The sequence below is a fragment of the Ictalurus furcatus genome, chromosome 4 (assembly GCF_023375685.1).
Source record: "Ictalurus furcatus strain D&B chromosome 4, Billie_1.0, whole genome shotgun sequence".
Lineage (NCBI taxonomy): Eukaryota > Metazoa > Chordata > Actinopteri > Siluriformes > Ictaluridae > Ictalurus > Ictalurus furcatus.
This window is the reverse complement of record NC_071258.1, coordinates 18259867-18283649: the sequence shown is the minus strand read 5'-3', so window position 1 is coordinate 18283649 and position 23783 is coordinate 18259867. Positions and strand designations below refer to the sequence as shown.

General features: G+C 40.3%; 1 protein-coding gene across 1 annotated transcript in view; it reads left to right on the top strand.

Annotated features, from left to right (window-relative positions):
• Positions 1-13600, top strand: part of reln (reelin) — a 633795-nt gene extending 620195 nt beyond the window's left edge. Inside the window, exons 60-64 of the mRNA XM_053623241.1 lie at positions 455-612; positions 777-996; positions 1200-1397; positions 1480-1578; positions 11556-13600. Coding sequence (XP_053479216.1) covers positions 455-612; positions 777-996; positions 1200-1397; positions 1480-1578; positions 11556-11679 — 799 coding nt within the window. The 3' untranslated portion in view covers positions 11680-13600. The remainder of the gene's footprint in view (positions 1-454; positions 613-776; positions 997-1199; positions 1398-1479; positions 1579-11555) is intronic.
• The last annotated feature ends 10183 nt before the right edge of the window (positions 13601-23783 follow it).

Here is a 23783-nt window from a genome sequence, read left to right as displayed (position 1 = left end):
TAGACACTTCATACAGAAAGTGTATCCCTCTCCCATTGATCAAACTGAAGTAAAGCGTGACACACTTTCTGAATTCTCTCTAACTCATACTTTTCTCTCTTTTTTTAAATGCACAGGGAAGTAAAGAGATTTTTCTTTCTTTTTTTGAAACGATAGAGAGGAAATGCAGAGTCTTTTTGCAAGTGTTACACAAATGACCAACATGCAGTATCTCTGAAGATATTAAGGCTGACAGTGTGGTTCACAGGTGCTGCTTTTATATCATGCAATCACACCTGATCATGGCAGGCCTATAAATAGCCATGATGTTACACAAGCTTGAGATACTGGTCACATGCGAGGGTGCTTCCACACTGTGAAGCTCACTCCATGTTGAGTTCCCTTTGAAAGTGAACAGACCATGTTGTTCACCATAATCAAATGCAATGTAAACATGCTCCTCCTTGGTCTGCAGTGCAACACAGTTCCGCTGGATTCAGAAAGAGAATGCTGGTGAGCGACATGGCTGGGGAGTCGATAATGTCTACATTGGCGAAGCATGTCCAGGTCTTTGCAGCGGACATGGGCACTGCACCACTGGAGCAGTCTGCCTTTGTGATGAAGGGCACTATGGTTGGCACCACTAATTTGCACTTTACCACATTGTTTGCAATAGATATTGAGTTATTTTGAAAGCTCTTGTTTGTAAACTTAGAGACTTGGTTGGTTATAGTGGTAATATTAATGGTAACAGTGCCTGAATATAACTGCATTTCTCTGTGCTTTTTTTCTCTCAGGTGATGATTGCTCCCTGTGGAACAGTGATCTTCCAAACTCTATCAAGGACAACTTTGAGTCTGGGTCTTTGTCTGAGAACAGCTGGAGTGTCATTCAGGGTGGAAGGGTTAGCAGTGGCTGTGGCCAGCTTTCCCCACATGCCCATGGGGATTCCCTATATTTTAATGGCTGCAAAATGAGACAGGCCATCTCCAAACCACTGGACCTTTCCAGGGCCAGGTACAGGACTTAAGGTTGAGGCCTTATTCTCACATTTATAAATGTTGATACATTTTGTATATTTTGGAATTTGCTTATTAGTAAACTGACAGTGTGTTTTCTCTTTATTGGTGCTTGCTTTGACCACTATAATAATGTCTAGAGCACAGCAATTGCTAGAAAAGAGTTGACACTTTCTAAACCAATCTCTATCTCAATTGCAGCAAGATCATGTTTGTGCTGCAGATTGGGAGCATGTCACAGACAGACAGCTGCAACTCGGCTTTGAACCAGGTTGACACTGCTGACCGGGCTGTGCTGCTCCAATACAGTTTCAACAATGGAGTCAGCTGGCATGTCATTGCCCAGCATCAGATTAAAGACTTCATCAAAGCCCAGAGAGTCTCCTACAACATTCCACTGTAAGTGATAAAACTGCAACATCAGTAATGTTTTTATGTTTTTATGTCTGAGTATGTTGTTTATATTTTCTTCCTCTTATAGTGAAGCACGTGTGAAAGGGGTGCAATTGCGCTGGTGGCAGCCACGTCATGGTGGTACAGGGAAAGACCAGTGGGCTCTGGACCATGTGGAAGTTGTTCTGTGAGTAGACTTGAAGACTTTCACACTGTTGTTTGTTCCTCTCTCTTCCCCATTCTTTCCTGCTCTTTCTATTGCATAGTTCTATATATGCACATTGCTAGCCTTACTTGCAGTCATCTCATCTGCCCCCTTTCTTGTGTGTTGTGTCTTTGTTTTGTGAATCTATTGATCAGATTCTGAACATTGTCTTTTCTCTCTAATTTCTGCTATTTGTGTTTGGTTCTTTATCTCTGGCCTCCCTTCTCATGTCTGGTCTTGCCTTTCCCAAAATTTGCCCTGCCATATCTTTCTGCATGTCAGCAGCAAGCTCCTTATGTCTCTCTTTTCTTGCACTCTAAGTTCTGCTCTCTTATGTGTTTGCTGCCCCCTTGGCATGACTGTAGAGTCAGGTAAGTGCTCCATCTTTCCTGAAATGCAACCCAGACCCTTTCCCCCACAATACATTGTATGTGCTGTAATATACATTATCTGTCACTGAATTTAAATCAGTGATATTTTTTTTTACAACCAATCTTATAAAAATTTAAACCTGTAGTCAAGGTTTGAGTCTGAGCGGGTGACATTTCTGTGCATGTTCTCCCTGTGTCTTTGAGAGTTTCCTCCATATTCTGGGGTTTCCTCAAACCACTGGCATTTGCTTTAAGACTACGTGACAAGCCCGGCTTCCCCTAAAATTTCATAGAAATTTGGTGATGAAACATTTACCAAAGTGTCTATATTATTCATCACTCTTGGGGAAATTCAACATTTTTTCATTTTATCTTATCAAAGATATACTATACGACTGAAAGTATATGCATATCTGACCATCACACCAATATGTGCATACCATTATATTAATTTATTGGAGGTATAAAGTTAAGGTTATAAAGATTGTAGATAAGCTTATTTTGCATATGTTTCCTTAATTTATTGCATAACAACAACTGCTGCTGCATACAGAGATGCCATTAATGTTATGTCCATTGCTGTTGTCTTGCCACTGGAAATGAGAAATCCTTCATTCTGATGATACAAAGGTGCTTGGAAGTTGGAAGAAGTAGGCAATAACTAACAAAATAAACAACTGCAGTGATGTACTAGTAATACAAATTATATTTATGGCCTGTGATTTTACTGGCTGGGTTAATAAAATTGTTAGAAATGGAATGGTGGCATTCAAGAGTGCCACAGATTGTATTAGTGTCATGATACAGAATTTGAGGTGGATGCAAATGCAAAAGTGAAATGTTTAATGAAGTTTCCAACAAAGCCAACAAAAGACTTACATGGAACAAAAACGAGCATAACGTGATAGATGGAGACAGAACACAAGACAACTTGTGCAGTGCATAAAGTGACTATATATACACACCAGTGCTAATGAGCTAAACGTGAAACAGGTTAATTGAGACATGGTGTAGTGGCAGACGAGTAACATCGTTTCTATTCCTTCTCCACTATTTCATGACAATTAGCCTGGTCATTTTATTCACTCCTGAAAAGTATGTCTTTGATGTTTTGGTCCCATCTGTAGGAGATTGACTGGAGAGTTCTTTAAAAAAGGAATATGTCTCAGAATTGTTCTGGTGGACTTTGAAGTTTTTAAGTATAATATCCATCACTGTTTTATTAGTAAAATGGTGAGCACCAAAGGAATTCTCTCTAGATTATCAGTGGAATGTGTAGAGGTCAGTGCATCTATTCTCCCAACAGTGCTAACACAGGCCATGGCATTATCTATGATGTTCATAGGAAATCTACAGTAAATATCATTGCACATTTCCTTACTTTTCTTGAGAAAATTGTCATTCTCACTGCAGGTGCATTTAAGTCTCATTAGCTACGAATAGGGAATGGAATTTTTTGCAGTGCTTGGTATGTGAAGAATTATACTCCAAGTAAAAATTATAGTCTGTCGATTTGTAATGGATGATGGTTTTCAATGTGGCATCTGTTAAGTTCAAAGATATGTGTAAAAATGTTATGCTTGAGACAGGGTGAGAAATACGTATATTCCAGGACTGGGTGAAATGTGGAGAAGGAGTAAATAAAAAGCTGGAGCTCTTCAACTGTGCAGTTTAGCAAGGCCAAAAATGTCATCAGTGCACCAAAGAGGTTTGCATTTGGATTTCAGGAGGGTCCCATTTTATTGCCCATTCTAACAGTGGGTATAGGCTTTGTAGAAGGTGGGAAGAGTCTTTCACAAATGTCTGTAAAGACTGAACAATGGAGTAAAAATGTCTAGAAACTGATGTGATTTTTGTGGGACAAAAGCAAACTGAAACAGTGGGACATTTAGGAATGTTGACCTTGTGTACACTGGGAAGAAACGCCTGCAGCAGAGATTATCCACTATTATGTTCCGGGCAGAATTAGAGAATTACTGGTAAAATGGCAGTTGTATAATAAAATAGGAATTGATTATATAAATAATTAGCCTACAAGACAACACTGACTTTGTATGTATGACACTGACACAACACATGCACACACACGCGTACACACACATTTATTTTTATACCATCTGATATTTGAACTGTACACATTCTATAACGTTCAGTACACTTCAAGTTATTATTTAGGTCTTACTTCTGTGATGTCACTTCAAGGTAATTTTAATGGCAAACATAATTAATTTGTCTTTTAGCACTAACTTTTACAACCAACATGTCTGTCTTCATAATAAATTTACACAGATTGTTAAAGACACAGATCACATGTATGCATATGCATATGTACATGCACATGTATAAAATATAACTGCTTGAATGTGATATACGCACAACACATTTTTCACCTCAAGTTAACAATATTTCTTCATTATTTATGAATATTTTATCATTTAGCATTGTCTAAGACCTAACATTCCAAATATTTCAAGACATAACACTCCATATCGTTCTACAGACATCGTTCTAGACTCATTAAATTAACACACAAAAGAACACACATCAAATGTATGTATTTCAAATTCACCAAAACTATGCGATTCGTTTGTTCTATGCTTGTGCTGATTTGTGCTGCAAATATGAACGTTTGTGCTGGTTTGGTGTTTGATCTATTAAAGATTATTTTTTTTGGCTGTGTGACATCACACTCCACCCCATGTCACTCAAATCATTCCAAATCAGTACCATTATTTTTTTTTTCACTTTGTGCCATTAAAACAAACACTGTAACTACAGTGTCTCACAAAAGTGAGTACACCCCTCACATTTTTGTAAATATTTGATTATATCTTTTCATGTGACAACACTGAAGAAATGACACTTTGCTACAATGTAAAGTAGTGAGTGTACAGCTTGTATAAAAGTGTAAATTTGCTGTCCCCTCAAAATAACTCAACACACAGCCATTAATGTCTAAACTGCTGGCAACAAAAGTGAGTACACCCCTAAGTGAAAATGTCCAAATTGGGCCCAAAGTGTCAATATTTTGTGTGGCCACCATTATTTTCCAGCACTGCCTTAACCCTCTTGGGCATGGAGTTCACCAGAGCTTCACAGGTTGCCACTGGAGTCCTCTTCCACTCCTCCATGACGACATCACGGAGCCAGTGGATGTTAGAGACCTTGTGCTCCTCCACCTTCTGTTTGAGGATGCCCCACAGATGCTCAATAGGGTTTAGGTCTGGAGACATGCTTGGCCAGTCCATCACCTTCACCCTCAGCTTCTTTAGCAAGGCAGTGGTCGTCTTGGAGTTGTGTTTGGGGTCGTTATCATGCTGGAATACTGCATACTGATCATGCTCTGCTTCAGTATATCACAGTTCATGTTGGCATTCATGGTTCGCTCAATGAACTGTAGCTCCCCAGTGCCGGCAGCACTCATGCAGCCCCAGACCATGACACTCTCACCACCATGCTTGACTGTAGGCAAGACACACCTGTCTTTGTACTCCTCACCTGGTTGCCGCCACACATGCTTAACACCATCTGAACCAAATAAGTTTATCTTGGTTTCATCAGACCACAGGACATGGTTCCAGTAATCCATGTCCTTAATCTGCTTGTCTTCAGCAAACTGTTTGCGGGCTTTCTTGTGCATCATCTTTAGAAGAGGCTTCCTTCTGGGACCACAGCCATGCAGACCAATTTGATGCAGTGTGCGGCGTATGGTCTGAGCACTGACAGGCTGACCCCCCACCCCTTCAACCTCTGCAGCAATGCTGGCAGCACTCATGCGTCTATTTCCCAAACACAACCTCTGGTTATGATGCTGAGCATGTGTACTCAACTTCTTTGGTCGACCATGGCGAGGCCTGTTCTGAGTGGAACCTGTCCTGTTAAACCGCTGTATGGTCTTGGCCACCATGCTGCAGCTCAGTGTCAGGGTCTTGGCAATCTTCTTATAGCCTAGCCCATCTTTATGTAGAGCAACAATTCTTTTTTTCAGATCCTCAGAGAGTTCTTTGCCATGAGGTGCCATGTTGAACTTCCAGTGACCAGTATGAGGGAGTGTGAGAGCAATTACACCAAATTTAACACACCTGCTCCCCATTCACACCTGAGACCTTGTAACACTAACAAGTCACATGACACCAGGGAGGGAAAATGGCTAATTGGGCCCAATTTGGACATTTTCCCTTAGGGGTGTACTCACTTTTGTTGCCAGCAGTTTAGACATTAATGGCTGTGTGTTGAGTTATTTTGAGGGGACAGCAAATTTACACTGTTATACAAGCTATACACTCACTGCTTTACATTGTAGCAAAGTGTCATTTCTTCAGTGTTGTCACCTGAAAAAATATAATCAAATATTTACAAAAATGTGATGGGTGTACTCACTTTTGTGAGATACTGTATTTCCCTTCCTTAGATATGTATATCTAACATAATAATGTTATCGGGAGCAGTGACGTCACACTCCACCCCATTTTGTCTAAATCGCACAAAAGCGGTGCCGTTCGTGTTTGCTCAGTTTGTGCCAATTTGTGCCATTGAAATGAACACTGTATGTATTTCCGTTCATTAACAATAACAAATATAACTGGGGCAGTGACGTCACTCTCCACCCCATGCCGTCCAAATCATTCCAAACTGGTGCTGTTTGCTTGTGCTCAATTTGAGCAATTAAAAGAAACCCTGTAACTATGATCCATAGCCAGAGTGGCTCATCGGGAGAATTCCCAGTGTGCCACTCATAAATTGGGCCTACACACGTACCACTTGCCTGCTTTCTCTCCGTACCTCACACACACATGCAGAACAGGCATATGTGTTACATTATTGTGGTATATACAGATGGTATATTGGAGGCACCACGTGAGTGGCAGCCTGTTGCAGTAGCTCTGATCTTTTTCAGTTAAGTATAGTATATTTCCTTTGTTTTTTGAGCTTTCTTCATGTTTTTTTCCACACTAATCTTCGTCGTTGTGTGTGCAGATATGGATATGCAATTGTGGAGGTTAGCAATGTTTATTTTTCTGTTTGTTGGACTGTACCACTCTGCACTGTGAGACCCATTCGGCCAAGGCTCTATTGTTTACACTCGGGAGCAGCTATTAGCACTGAGCAACAACAGGACTTCCTACAGAAAGACCAGTGATCCCCTAGAAAATTAGGAGAAGGAGGAGGGGAAGCAGAGCTGGACTACAACGGGAGAGAAAGAGATGGCACAAACTGTTAATTCCGTCTGTTATTATGGGGAATGTGAGATCTCTCTAATAAGATAGCAAAAAAAAAAAAAAATGGCACTCCCTACTGACTCTTCGCAGTTAGGGAGGGTGTTTTGGCTTTCCATAGGGGAAGGAGGAGTCACGAAGCAAGCTCCATAGTCAGGCAGACAGCCGGACCCGGAAGACAGAACAAGAGATAGAGCTGCGCTTGTCTCCGGCTCCTCTTCCAGATCCATACGAGATTGCCAGGACCTGATCCAGCTAGCTGCCTTGACAGCGGCTGGCCCAGATCCACGAGTCTCTGAAACCCATCTCCCTTCGGCCGAGAAGAGAGCGAGTTGCAAGTGGAGCTGCCTAATCAAAAAGCATTCACAATGCTCACAGTCATACCCCTTGAGGGCTGCTGTGGCTTGCTCCATCCCTAAACACTTCAAACAGAAAGCATGTCCATCTCCCCCCGTGATGAAAAGGGAGCACAGCGTAACACACTTTCTGAATTCTCTCTCACTCATTCTTTCATTCTCTTTTTTAAAAAGGGATAGAAAAGTCCAGAGATTTTGAGAAATGATGGAGGAGAAATGAAGCGTCTTTTTGTTTTGTTACACAAATGACTGACATGCAGTCTCGCTGAAGATAATAAGGCTGATGGCGTCGTTCACAGGTGCCATATATATATCACGTGATGTGCTTAATTGTCACGTCACTTGATCACGGCAGGCCTATAAATAGGCATTATTTTACACAAGCTTCAGATGCCAGTCATGCACGAGGGTGCTCCCATAGTGTTATGCTAAATGCAGCGTGGAGTTCCCTTTGAAAGGGAACAATACTCAGTATTTTTGGTATTTGTTATTATCTTTATATCTTGGGCAAACATGTAATTAATAAATATAATGGGATAGTAAGAACTGAACTGTCATTTAATTTATTCAAACTCTTCCACAATGAAAAAAATGGGCTGGTTTTTGGAGGCCTCTTTTTACCACCCATCCTCTCCTTGTGCTGAGTTGAGTTGAGTTTGTGTTTCAGCCAGCATGAGCTCCTCTTTTCGCTCCAGACCCCCATTTGGTTCTTTCATTTTCCATCTATTATCCATTTAGATACCGTTTCCACCTTTATACCGAGCCATCCCCACAGCAGTTTGATTCACATATTTGTGTTATTTGGCTTGAACTTAGTTACATTTTTAAAGACATGATGAAAAATTAAAAACATGTAAGCGAAATTAACTTTTTAAATAACATAAATAAGCATGATTGATGGAGTAATGAAGTACAAGCAAAAAATGTTTTTGGAAATGTATTTTTCCATTCTGGTTTGAGTACATTGTTCTAATAAGCTTTGAAAAAATAATAACATGAAATCAGTCACTGCGGATTTTTTTATTTGACAAAATAACAAAAAATAATATAATAATGTTACATTTCTATTACTATTAATTTATTCCATGTCTCACTTCCAGTCGTTTTGCAAACCATCCCTTTGTGCCACCTGGTGGTAATATAGCGAATGATTTTCGCATGTAAATGGTTTGTATTTACCGCCGTGAAAAAAAACGAGAAAAAAAACAGTGATAATAGACATTCTGGTTGAGTACCTTTTTGTTTTTTTGTTTTTTTTTTTAAAAAAAGGACTGATTCCATACTAGTTTACATGCCAACCGGAAGCCCCCACCTAGTTAGTGTTGACCGACAGGTTACAACAGAATGAAATATGTGTCATTTTGTAATAAATGTGGCATAAAAATAGGTCTTTCATAAAAATAAAAGTCTCATTGTGAAGTGAAAATGACATTATGAAATAAAAGCTATTCTATTTTTTTTTTAACCCTGTTATTATGAACTAAAATAACTGAAATGTTAGTTACTGTGAAGAATGGGTAAGGTGAAATAATGCTTTATAATGAGTTCAATTATTTACAGTACATCCGGAAAGTATTCACAGCGCTTCACTTTTTCCACATTTTGTTATGTTACAGCATTATTCCAAAATGGATTAAATTAATTATTTTCCTCACCCCATAATGACAACGCGAAAGAAGTTTGTTTGAAATCTTTACAAATTTATTAAAAATAAAAAATGAAAAAAGCACATGTTCACACATATTCACAGCCTTTGCCATGACACTCAAAATTGAGCTCAGTTGCATACTGTTTCCACTGATCATGCTTCAGATGTTTCTACAACTTGATTGGAGTCCACCTGTGGTAAATTCAGTTGATTGGACATGATTTGGAAAGGCACACACCTGTCTATATAAGGTCCCACAGTTATCAATGCATGTCAGAGCACAAACCAAGCCATGAAGTCCAAGGAATTGTCTGTAGACCTCCGAGACAGGATTGTATCGAGGCACAGATCTGGGGAAGGGTACAGAAACATTTCTGCAGCATTGAAGGTCCCAATGAGCACAGTGGCCTCCATCATCCGTAAATGGAAGAAGTTTGGAACCACCAGGACTCTTCCTAGAGCTGGCCGCACGGCTAAACTGAGCGATCGGGGGAGAAAGGCCTTAGTCAGCGAGGTGACCAAAAACCCGATGGTCACTCTGACAGAGCTCCAGCGAGTCTTTGTTGAGAGAGAAGAACCTTCCAGAAGAACAACCATCTCTGCAGCACTCCACCAATCAGGCCTGTATGGTAGAGTGACCAGACGGAAGCCACAGCTCACCTGGAGTTTGCCAAAAGGCACCTGAAGGACTCTCAGACTATGATGACACAAAGATTGAACTCTTTGGCCTGAATGGCAAGCATCATGTCTAGAAGAAACCAGGCACCAGTCATCACCTGGCCAATGCCATCCCTACAGTGAAGCGTGGTGGTGGCAGCATCATGCTGTGGGGATGTTTTTCAGCGGCAGGAACTGGGAGACTAGTCAGGATCGAGAGAAAGATGAATGCAACAATGTACAGAGACATCCTTGATGAAAACCTGCTCCAGAGTGCTCTGGACCTCAGACTGGGTTGAAGGTTCATCTTCCAACAGGACAACAACCCTAAGCACAGAGCCAAGATAACAAAGGAGTGGCTACAGGACAACTCTGTGAATGTCCTCGAGTGGCCCAGCCAGAGCCCAGACTTGAACCCAATTGAACATCTCTAGAGAGATCTGAAAATGGCTGTGCACCGATGCTCCCCATCCAACCTGATGGAGCTTGAGAGGTCCTGCAAAAAAGAATGGGAGAAACTGTCCAAAAATAGGTGTGCCAAGCTTGTAGCATCATACTCAAAGACTTGAGGCTGTAATTGGTGCCAAAGGTGCTTCAACAAAGTATTGAGCAAAGGCTGTGAATACTTATGTACACGTCTTTATTTATTTATTTATTTATTTATTTTTATAAATTTGCAAAGATTTCAAACAAACTTCTTTCATGTTGTCATTATGGGGTATTGTTTGTAGAATTTTGAGGAAAATAATGAATTTAATCCATTTTGGAATAAGGCTGTAACATAACAAAATGTGGAAAAAGTGAAGCGCTGTGAATACTTTATGGATGCACTGTATTTATTCAAGTATTTCCCCATATAATGACTCAGTTATATATACTCAGCCAAAAAAAAAAAACGTCCCTTTTTCAGGAGACTGTGTTTTAAAGATAATTTTGAAAAATCCAAATAAGTTTTACAGATCTTTATTGGAAAGGGTTTAAACAATGTTTTTTATGCTTCTTCAATGAACCATAAACAATTATTGCACATGCACCTGTGGAACAGTAGTTAAGACAGTAACAGGTTACAGGCGGTAGGCAATTAAGGTCACAGTTACAATAACTTAAGAAACTAAAGAGACCTAACTACTGACTCTGAAAAACACTAGAAAAAAGATGCCTAGGGTGCCTGCTCACCTGCGTGAACATGCCATAGGCCTGCTGCCGGGAGGCATGAGTACTGCAGATGTGGCCAGAGCAATAAACTGCACTGTCTGTAATGTAAGATGCCTAAGACAGTACTACAGGGAGACAGGAAAGGCAGCTGATCATCCTTGCAGTGGAAAATTACATGTAAGCATGTGTCCCCCCCCAGACATGATCAAAAACTTGCAAATGCCTTGGTGGAACAGTGGGGTAACATCTCACAGCAAGAACTGACAAATCTGTTGCAGTCCATGAGGATGAGATGCACTGTAGTACTTAAAGCAGCTGGTAGCCACATCAGATACTGATTGTTACTTTTAATATTGAACCCCTCTTTGTTCAGGGACTCATTATTCCATTTCTGTTTGTCTATATATATATTTGTTATAGTTAACGGTGATCTGCAAGCATGATTTTGAAACTTTTGTTGTTGTTGTTGTTTTAAAATTGAAAGTTAGTCTTGTTTTTACCCTTTTTATCCTTTGTCTTTTCCAGTCTCTCTAATCCTGTAATATCTCTTTTCCAGCTCCCGTAAACAAAACTACATGATGAACTCTGCCAGACAGTCTGGCCTACGCCACTACAATAGCAGGAAGAGGAGGGATTACTACACTTCACTTACTAGAAAGCAGTCACACTATAACTACTGAAATGTACATTCTCTTTCTGATGACACTAGACACAGGTGGATTTCTATCAGAGCAAAACAGCCCTTTCAAACTGAGACAGATCAAAACCTTCACAAAGAGGAGTGAAATATTTTTTTTTTTTTTTTTTTAAAGTAGCTATTTACGTTCCATGAGCATGCAGGCTTTATAATTCATTCTAGTGCTATGATATCTCCTAAGGCCTGTCTCATAAAGCAGGATTTCACACACATCTGTTGCCATCTGCCAAAATAACGCAAACAATATTATATTTTGCTTGACTTTGACTATTATATTTTGCTTGTATTGAATATACTGTATGTGACCATAAACCTGTAGCCTTTAGAATTTAATGCTTTACCAGTTTTGCTTGACTTGTACACCAGGTGGAGGAAGAGACCATAAGTTCAGGGGTTATGGAGGATTTGATTGTTTTAGGATACATATACTGTACTGTGAAAAAGTATTGCTCCCATCCTGATTTCTTCTATTATTGTGTACATCTCATACTAAATAGTTTTAGATCTTACAACGAAATACAACATAAAACAAAGGCAACCTGAGTAAACACAATACAGTTTTTATTTTTTTAAATTATTTTTTTTATTGAAGCAAAAGGTTATCCAACACCTATCAACAACATGAAAAACTAACTGTCCCCTTAAACTTAAAATCTGGTTGTGCCACCTTTAACAGCAATAATTGCAACCAAATGCTTCCAATAACTGGAGATCAGTCTTTCACTTACTTCTAGGACTTGGATTTACTTCTATGCTTTGGATCATTGTCTTGCTGCATAATCCAGTTGCGCTTGAGTTTCAACTTACAGACTGAAGACCGGACATTCTCCTTAAGAATTTTCTGGTAGAGAACAAAATGAATGTTCCCTCAGTTACTGCAAGTTGCCCAGGCCCTAAAGTAGCAAAACATTCCCACACCATCACACTTTCACCACTATGTTTGACCATAGGTATGTTCTTTTTTGTGGAATTCGGTATTTGGTTTACACCAGATGTAATGTGACCCTGTCTTCCGAACAGTTCCACTTTTGACTCATCAATCCACAGAACATTCTCCCAAAAGATTTGAGGATCAGCAAGGTGTGTTTTGTCAAAATTCAGATGAGCCTTAAATGTTCTTCTGGGTTAGCAGTGGTTTTCACCTTGCCACTCCATGGATGCCATTTTTTTGCCCAGTGATAGTGGAGTCGTGAACAGTGACCTTTATTGATGCAAGAGAGGCCTGTAGGTCCTTTGATGTTTTCCTTGGGCCTTTTGTGACTTCATGGATGTGTAGTTGCTGTGCTTTTGGAGGAATTTTGGAAGATCGGCCACTTCTGGTAAGGTTCACTACTGTGGGGAGGTTTTTTCCATTTGTAGATACAGTAATGGCTCTCACTGTGGTTCTTTGGAGTCACAGAGTCTTTTGAAATAGCTTTGTAACCCTTCCCAGACTAATGTATTTCAATCACTGTCTTCACCTTCACGTTCTTCCTCATCATTCTGGAATTTCTTTAGATTTTGGCATAGTTTGCTACTGGGTAAGACCTTTTAACCAAAGTCATGCTGTTGAAAAAGTTATATTAAGTATTGATTTGATTGAACAGGGTTTACAGTAATCAGACCTGGTTGTTTCTAGTCTAGCTAAACCACATTATGAATGCAGTTTCACAGATTTGGGGAATTAGTAACTGTGGGGGAAAATGCATTTTCACACAGGCCAGTTGGTATTGGAAAACATTTCTGCTTCAATAAATAACATTATCACTTAAAAACTGTATTTTCTGTTTACTCAAGTTGCATTTGCTTTATCTTAAGTTGTGTTTTAATTTTTGAAACAATTCACTAAAGATATACATAAAACCAGAAGAAATTAGGAAATCAAGTAATCACAGCACTGTGCAGTACTATTCAAAAGTCTTAGGCACCCTATAATTAATTCATTATTACATGAGAAAAAAATATAAAGTTTGAAAATCTGAAAATTGCTCTTTTTTCTGATGCAATAATGCATATAATAGGGTGCCTAAGACCTTTTTTATTAGTCACATATGCAACCATATGCAGTACAACGTGCAGTGAAATGCTTTTTTTCACCTGTCTATGACATAAAAATAGAATTTACATAACCCAGAATTTACTTCTATACAGGTAGGAAAGGCAAAATATAAAACTGTAAACATATGATATAATGGATATAGTTGTAAGATTGGTGGCAGAAGCAGTATGACTGCATTTTGAATAAGGTGCAGATGTGTGCAGTTGTTTGTGCAATATATGCTGTGCAACATCAGGCTGAGGTAATGGGTATTGTACAAACAAAGTCCAATCTCTACTCCTATGTGTTGTCCTGGTTGAATGGCCTGTGGGAAGAAGCTCCTCCTCATTCTGGAGCTATGGATATATATATATATATATATATATATATATATATATATATATATATATATAGCCACAAGTGATGATTTGTGGGGTCCATTTGTGGGGTCCAAGCACTCCATGCAAATAGTGCCCACAGTTGCCAACTCTTGCCAAATTACATAGAGCACTTAAAAAGTCCTTCGATGAACATACTCAAGATTTGTGACTATAGCTCTAAATTGATTGGTTGAAGGTGGCCATGTTTTTGAAGTAATTCAATGAAGATTAAATGTAGAGGTACACCTTAGCAAAACAATGCCACACACCAAATTTTAGCTTAATTGCAGCCGTTCTCAGAACCATATACTGAAAAGGTATTTCATGGTATTGTACTGAAAAGACAAATTGTATTATTTGAGAAATGATGTTAAATGATGAAATTACAAATGCTAGACTGGTTTACTTACTGGTGTGCTCTAGGATGTAATTCTTGATTGGTTTTATGAACTAGTCCTAGGAGTTATTAACAATTCAATTGAGGCAGAGTTTGCTAATACAACTGCAACTTATGATTGCTTGCATGGTTTCAAACAAAACTTGAAGTGAATACACAGGACAGGATTCTAAGGTCATTTGCAAAGATTGGAGAGTGGTATTTGCTTTGCTCAGATAACTGTTTCTCAGGAACCGTAAGGCCAATTAAGCTGAAATTTTGTACACTGCTTCAAGGTCCAAATTTGTATGGGGAATTTTTATGTTGATTACTGAAAAAACATGAAAACTGATTGGCTGATGGCAGTCATGTTTTTTTAAGTAATTAGGTCATCATCTAAAATCCACTTATACATTAGCACATAGATGTAGCTTATAAAATTTCAGCTCAATCAGACTGATGGTTTCTGAGAAAAACTTATCTAGCTCTCTCCTATGTATAATCACATCCCAACCTGTGCATGACCTCAGATTGATGTCCTTGTGAGCCTTGGCTGGGACAGGCAGAACACAGACACAGGGAGGCTGAGATGTTGCCAAAAACAAAGCTATTTGTGTGAGGAGCTGGAGAGTGGGTGCAAGGGAGAGGAGGGAGTGCAGAGGAAGTGCTATCTTACGAGTGCATGGTGCAATGAGGAGTTGGAGCTGCCGCGAGGAGAGACCCAGGAGCAGTCAAGGAGGCCGAGGTGGGTCAGGAGAGGTGTAGCACAGCCAGGGAGTTTCTTCTCCACTGTCATAATTGTCTTCCGTATCTGTGGCTACAATTAGTGAGAGAAAGAGACACATTAGCATGCATGCATAATGAGGGTCTGGAACGCCTGCTCTGCTTCCTCTGTCCATCTCACCTGGTCCGGTTGGCCCTTCTTAGTGAGATCTGAGAGGGGGGAAGCTAAAGAGGAGAATTTAGGGACAAAGTGATAATAGTATCCCACCAACCCCAAAAAGGTGCATGCCTGTTTCTTGGTTGTGGGCCAGGGGTAGACCCTCACCACTTCTAGTTTCTTTTCTTGGGGCTTTAATAGCCCCTGGCCACTGCGGTATCCCAGGCACTGGGCCTATGTCAGTCCCAGGTGACACATCTTTGGGTTGGTGGTTAGCCCGGCTTTCTGGAGGCTCTTGAGGCCTTCCCCAAGGTGATAGAGGTGGTCGGCCCAGGTGGAGGAGTGGATGACGATGACGTCCAAGAAGGCAGCTGCAAACTGGTGGTGGGGCCACAGGATGATGTCCATCAAGCACTGGAATGTTGCTTGTGCTCCATGAAGGCTGAACGAGAGAATCTGGTACTGCCAGTGGCTGCTGTTGGTGCTGAAGGCCGTTTTGGGTTTTGCATCTGGTGTTAGGGTGACCTGCCAATAGTCCTTCATTAGATCCAGGGTGCTGATGAACCAGGCTCTCCCCAGCCACTTGGTCAGATCATCGACTTGGGGAAGGGGGTAGCTGTCAAACTCCGATACTTGGTTGAGCCTCTGAAAGTCATTGCAAAGGTGGGTGCTGCCGCTGGGCTTCAGAGCCATCACAATGGGGCTGGACCAGGGACTGGTGGACTCTTCGATGATTCCATCCCACAACATCCAGCTGACTTCCTCCACAATAGCTTGACGGTAAGCCTCTGTGGCCAATGTCTGACCACTACTCCCGGCGGCATCTTGATGTCGTGCTGGACCAGATGAGTCAGGCCGGAGTTGGAGCAAAACTCCATCAGCTTTTGTCTGCTTTTGAGAGGTCCTCTCCTCTGTGGACCAAGGAACACTTGTCGGGCTCTGAGGGGACAGGAGAAAAAGCAAACAGCACCGGGGCAGGCTGGACCCATTTCTTTAGGAGTTTGACATGGTAGAATTGGGTTTCTGTGCTCTTCTTTCTTTGGGGATCCACGTGTGGCTGAACAGGTGCACCAGCTCTTTGACGATGTTCCGCGAGGTGGCCTTTTGAAGAAGGACTGCCTCTGGGTACCTGGTGGCATAGTCAAGGATCACAAGAATATAGCAGATCCAGCAGTTCTTGGGTCACCGTCCCGCGGGCTCTGGGTTAGCTCTTGGGTCACTGCCTGCTGCTGGAAGTTGGTCTTAAGCAGATGCTGTAAGGTGGGGTCCATGCTGTCAGTCTGTGAATTATTATTGGTATTTTTTTCCTCTCTCCTTTTTTTTTATCTCTCCCCTTCTGTGTTCTACAATGCCCGCATTCTCCACCAGTGTGAGTCTTCTAAGCTGGGACAGGCAGAACGCAGACACGGGGAGGCTGAGATGGTGCCAAAAACAGTGCTATTTATTTACAATGAGGAGCTGGAAAGTGGGTGTAAGGAAGAGGAGGGAGAGTGCAGCCGGGGAGTTTCTTTTCCGCTGTCCTTGTTGTCATCTCCCACGTTGGCCTCTACAATGAGAGAGAGCGAGAGAGAGACACACAATAGTGTGCATGTGCTCAGAGCATGAACTCACCTCACTGGGGCCGCCGCTCCCTTTTATAGTAGCCTCTCTTTGGCTGGATGTTTTGTGTATTTCTGCCACCCCACCTTGTAGCCATGTGCACTCTTGCTGTCCAAAACAAGTGGCGCTGTCCCTTCAGCACCTCGCCAGCAGTTGTGCAAGGAGTGCACTTCTTGTAGTGAGTGTGAGCTGCATGCCGTTACAGTCCTGTATAAGTTGTGTGTGAATCCAAGCAAGCAATAATTAGTTACAACTGTACATTTTAGTAAATAATCCTAGGATTTTCACACACACACACACACACACACACACATTTTAATCAGATACAAAGTAACTAGTAACTTGCTACTTGAGTAGTCTTCTCTTTGGATACTTTATTACTCTTACTCAAGTAAATATTAACATTATTACTTTTACTATTAATTGAGTAAATATTTTTATAAGTAGTTTTATGTCTCAATCAGCTCCCTAGGTCGTGAATCAACATATCATGTACATTAGTTCGGGCTCCGTTACAGACCCTGGCTCACTACACTTTGGGACACTGATAACTCAATTTCCAGCGACATGTCTATGTAATCGTGTTAAAAAATGTCACCAAAAATTAACAACTTTTTCAGCTTTACATGTCATATAAATTTGTTAGCTTAATCACACACATTTCTGTCACGGTACATTAAGCAGGATACTAGACTAGCTAATGGATTTTTTTTTTTTAAATAATTAAACACTTAAGTCGTTAGACTCAAACAAACCATGTATAGAACATCAAATAAAAAGTTTAAAACATAAGTAATCCTTTGAGAACTACAATAACAAGCTAGTTACATTTATAGACAAAGTTGGCTGAGAGTTTGCCCCCCTTTTTTTAACTGAAAGGTTTCAGAAAACATGACATCATTTCCAGTAAAGGAATATAGTAAGCATTTGTGCTCCCTGGTTTTTGTTGTACATTGTGAGATTTTTCAGGGAACAAACATTGCAGAGCACTGGAATGATTTTGTGATTGAGACAGCCCTTAAAATGGCCAACTCCCTTATCAGTGCCATTACTACTGAACTAGGGAGCTGGTTGAGACATACCCCAAGTTTCCTGTCTGTAGAACCTATGGTTAGGTCTGCACAATCAGTTTTAGTGGAGAAAAAAAAAGGAATAGTAGTAGAAGGAGGAGGAGAAGAAGAAGCAGAAGAAAAGGTGCAGATTGCTGAAAGTGCCCATGCTGACCATTGTGTTCTGCAAAAAGGGGCATGTGAGCATCAGAACTGAACCAGAAGAAAAGAAGATGACCTGGTCTGATGAATCATGTTTTCTTTTACATCATGTGGATGGACTGGTGTGTGTGCGTTGCTTACCTGGGGGAAGAGATGGCACCAGGATGCACTATGGGGAGAATGAAAACCAGTGTGATGCTCTGGGCAATGTTCTGCTGGGTACACTGACACTTACCACCTATCTAAATATCGTTGCAGACCAAGTACACCACTTCATGGTAATTGTATTCCCTAATGGCAGTGGCCTCTTTCTGCAGGATAATGCACCCTGCCACACTGCAAAAATTGTTCAGGACTGGATTGAGAAACATGTAAAAGAGTTCAAGGTGTTCACTTGGCTTCTAAATATCCCAGATTTCAATCCAATCAAGCATCTGAGGAATGTGCTGGACAAACAAGTACAATTCATAGGGGCCCCGACCTCGCAATTTACAGGACTTAAAGGATCTGCTGTTAACATCTTTGTGCCAGATACCACCGGACACACTCTTGTGGAGTCCATGCCTTGAGAGGTCAGACCTGTTTTGGCAGCACAAGGGGGACCTACACAGTATTTGGCAGGTGTTTTTAGTGTTATGGCTGATCAGTGTATATATAGTGAAGTCATAATGAAATCCTTTGAAGACCTATCACAACAATATGGCCTCAATAAATCTCACAAGTTTATTGTTCTGATTGGGTTTATTAAAATTTAGAACATGCTGGAAATGCAAGAGTGATGAAGATACTTTAATACATGCTCATGTGACATGTGACACGTCCTGAAATACAGATGTTCTGGACCAAGGTACACAAGTATATAGAGAATGTAATGGTGATATACCATGATTTCTGTCCTATGTTGTATGTCCTGAGGGACGTGGGGATGTTATCTCTACTTTCTGTGACCCACAGAGAGTGGGAAGCAACTGCGGTAATGATCGGACAACAGATTCTTCTCAGGAATTGGAGGAACTGGCAAGTCCTGCATCGGAGAAATGGATTATTGAATTCAGAAAGGTTGCAGCTTATCCCATAAAGGATGCATAATAAGGAACAGAAATACCTGTCAAAGTGGGACAGATTTCACACATGGTGATATACAGTGGATGATGAGTTGTAAGGATTTCCTCAAATGGTTTGGATAGGAACCTGGAGGAACTTCGCACAGGACTTCAGAATCTCATCCTATATAGGATTTTCAATTTTCTACTTGAGAATCCACTTGGAATTAATGAGGAACAGCTGTTTAAGTAAATTTAGCTCTGCCTTTTTAAGAATAGATTGACATGTGGTGGCCATATTGGTTAAAAAACGTAAAGTGTTTTTGATAATTCTCGAAGTTTATACTTTGCTGAGTAGTTTTACGCCGAATTTGTGAGGACTGCACAAGAATTCTATAATTAGTTTACAAAAGTTAGCATATTATGCAAATTAGCAAAAAAATCTATGTTGGTGGAGCTAAATGGTTCTTTTTGTATCAGTAGAATCAGCCTGAGTACTTGGACCACTAATAAAAATAAAAAATAATAAAATAAAATGTCAAATATGTCAGTAAAGAAAGTAACATATTACATAATAGACCACAAAACATGATGAAGGCTGTCAGGGACTACGTGCAAGTCTCCAAAAGAACAATGGCAACTTCTCCAAGATGCTTAGCAAAAAATACCAGTATTCTTTTTAAACTGTATGAAGTGTACCTAAGACTACTGATGCATTTGTAAAGGCATTTTAAAGGCAAATCTTGACTTTGTTTAGTTTATTACTGCTCTATCTATGCTCACCCTCCACTTTATTAGGAAAACCTGCACATTCATGCACGTACCTATTCAGCCAATCGGTTGGCAGCAAAACAATGCAAAAAAATCATGCAGGTACAGGTCAATACTTACCGCTAATGTTCACATCAAAGATCATGAATGTGATCTCAGTCACTTTAACCATGGCATGGTTTTTGGTAGCAGATGGGCTGGTTTGAGTACTTCAGAAACTGCTGATCTCTTGGGATTTTCGCACATAACAGAGTTTACACAAAATGGTATGAAAAACATAAAACATCTTGTGTGTGGAGGGTCTGCAGGCTACAGAGGAGAATGACCAGACTGGTCTGAGCTGACAGGAACTCAGTCAACGGAAGTCATAGTAATTCAAATCAGCACTCTTTGCAACTGTGGTGAGCAGAAAAGCATCTCAGAATGCACAACAGATCAAACCTTGAGGTGGATGGGCCACAATCGCAGAAGACCACAATAAGTTCTACTCCTGTCAGCCAAGCACAAGAATCTGAGGCTATCAAGGGCACAGACACAAAACTGGACAGTTGAAGGCTGGAAAAAGACCAGATAATTTTTTTTTCTAATCTTCAACTCTCCAGTTTCTGTGAGCCCATGATCACCTCAAGTTCCTGTTCTTGGCTGACAGAAGTAGAACCCAATATGATTTTCTGCTGGTGTGGCCTATCCACCTCAAGTTTCGATGTATATTGTATGCTGGGATGCTTTTTCTGCTCACCATCTTTGTAAAGATAGACTGAGTTACTATATCCTTCATGGCATTGCATACCAATTTGGCCATTAAGACCATCATCTCTCTTATGAACAAGGTGTTGACACCCATAGAACTGTCGCTCACTCAGTTTTTTTTGTTTGTTTGTTTTGTTTTGGCACCATTCTTTGTAAACTCTTCCGGGAACCAAAGAGCCATTTTGGTTCATTTTGGTTAATGAATGTTTTCAAAAGAGTGAAGTGCATGAGAAAAAAATCTGCAAAAGATATAAATTTGCTCCTTTTCCATCTCTCTCACATATGCCATAATGGCATGCACTGTTTGGGTAGACAGGGCATGTCTTATTTTCTGAATGATTTTCTCCTTGATCTGGATATCTACAAACAGTTCAGTTGCCATACTCAACATGCATGACTTTACATATCCTCAGTCAGTAAAAGGTTTTCCTTGTCTTACAATCTCCAATGAGGCAGCAAAGCTGGCAGCATTCAGGCTTCCAGTTGCTCCTGGCCATGCTTGCAGCTGCTGCTGTGTGGCTTAAAGTTTACGTTGGAGCGCCATGCACACCTTCCTTTTTTATTTCGCCCACCGGGTAGTTTGCTGCAAAAGCTGCATGGTGGGTTTCGAAATGTCTCTTAAAATTTTATTTTTTAAATGAGGCAATACGTTCTGTGCAAATCAGACACTGCAGAGCACCAGAGCTTTCAATAAAAGCATATATTTCAGTCCAGTCACTTATAAATTTTTGATGCTCCTCTGAATTATTTCTCCACAATCGAGCTAGTTAGCTGCTTGAATCTGAGTGAGAGAGGTTACCATAGAAACGTAAGTGGTTTGCCACTGATTGATGTCATGACACTTGCACACAGCACTGCATACGTGCACTGGCCAGAACAACTTGAAATATATTATTCTAAACTGACTTTTCATTACCTTCGGTAAACATCAAATGAATTGTAATTAACTGTGCATTTTCTGAAGGAAATTGATCTCTAGTGACGTGTTTTTAACAATTATATGTTGGTGAAGGGTGAGACACCTGGCGAGCCACATGATTTTTGTCAAAGAGCCACATGTGGCTCGCGAGCCATAGGTTCCTGACCACTGCTCTAGAAACTGCTGTATGTGAAATTCCCAGGTGATCAGCAGTTTCTGAAATACTCAAAGCAGTCCTTGTGGCACCAACATCCATGCCACAATCAAAGTCACACTTTTTCTTATTCTGATGTTTGATGTGAACACTGTATCTGCGTGATTGCTATTACTTTTTTTGCAGTGCACTGTTGCAACATGATTGGCTGATTAGAGAAGTACATGAATATGCAGGTATACAGGTGTACCTTATAAAGTGGACAGTGGGTTAATTTTTATGTAGAAAATGTTCAATTTAATTAATTCTGAAAGCATTTTTTGCTTTACAGCATTTCTTTACATGTGTGTTTTGCATAGTAATGTACAAGTGAAGGCACTCAATAACTTCAAATGGCAAAAGATGCGAACAAACTCTGCTAGGACACATGCAAAAGAAAACATTTCTACATGACTGTGTCTCGGTATAACAACATTTGGTGATGTATTTATATATTTATTTTTATTCCTGTTTTGATACCTTCTCTCTGTGTTTGAATCTACGATGTTTACACTGGATCTAACACAGTCACAGAATTTCCCACAAATGAGAATTAGACATTCATATTTACACTCACGGAGCACTATTCTAATACAGGGTAGGGTCTCCCTTTGATCTCAAACAACCTCAATTCTTCATGGCATGGATTGCATCATACAAGTACTGCAGATTTTTCAGGTGCACTTTCTGTTGGTGGCAAATTCTGAGCCTACTGTCTGTGTGCCTCAGCAGAAAGTTACAAGCTACAGTTTTCCAGTCTTCAACTGTCCAGTTTTGGTGAACCTGTGCCTCAGCTTTCTGATCTTGGCTGACTGTTGGCTGCTGTTGAAGTCCATCATGAGATGCTTTTCTGCTCACCACAATTGTACAGAGTGGTAATCTGAGTTACTGTAGCTTTTCTGTCCACTCAAACCAGTCTGATCATTGTCTGTTAATCTCGCTCATCAACAAGGCATTTCTGTCTGCTGTTCACTGAATGTATTTTTCTTTATTTCTTTCTGTGTAAAATCTACAGACTGTTGTGCATGAACATCCAAGGAGATCAGCACTTATAGAAATACTCAAACCAGCCAATCTGGCACCAACAATCATGCCACCGTCAAAATCACTGAGATCACATTTTTCCCCATTCTGATGGTTGATGTGAACATGACCTGAAGCTGCTGGCCGGTATCTGCATGATTTTATGCATTGCACTGCTGCCACACAGTTGGTTGGTTAGATAATTGTATCTCTCTGGCTACATACCATTAAAGGCCACCCATCATTGATAGAGGGCCAATTTTCTACCCGAAGACATTCATGTGGTCTCTCTCCTGTCCTTTTTTAGGTAAAGAATTTTTGGGTATGCTGCACAAATATCAGTTACTAATTTCTTTCCAGTATGCCTAATCATAAGAACAGAAAATAGCAACTACCTTGCATGAAAATTTATTGGTCTGACTTGATCTGCACTCAAGATATTCTCAGGAATAATGAAGGAAATGTTAATGTATTGTTCTGTGGTCACTTTAATATGGCATTGGTAATCACGTTACTGATGCTGTTACTGATGCATTAACACACTGCAACATAGCTATTGCGTTTCACTTTATCAGAATTGTAATGTATGATTTTCAGATTCTCCTCATTAGTAGGTTGACAACTTAGTAACCATACAGCTTTAATCTTCTTTTAATAGCTTATTACCACATTTCAACTGTTCAACAAGGCTGGTAAGCTTAAAATAATGTTCCAAAAAAACAGATGTTCAGAAGTTTTAAGCCGTTTTCTTTTTTCAGGAATTCTTCTTAAGAAATCTATTCTTAAACTTTAGTATGTATTGCATTCTTTCCTCTGCCAAAGTAAGTTGCTCCTTTTTTTTCTTCATGCTTTATGCATTTTTTGTCACAAACATCTCACTTCTATATGCAAACAAAGGCATTGATTAATTATAGCCACATATTTA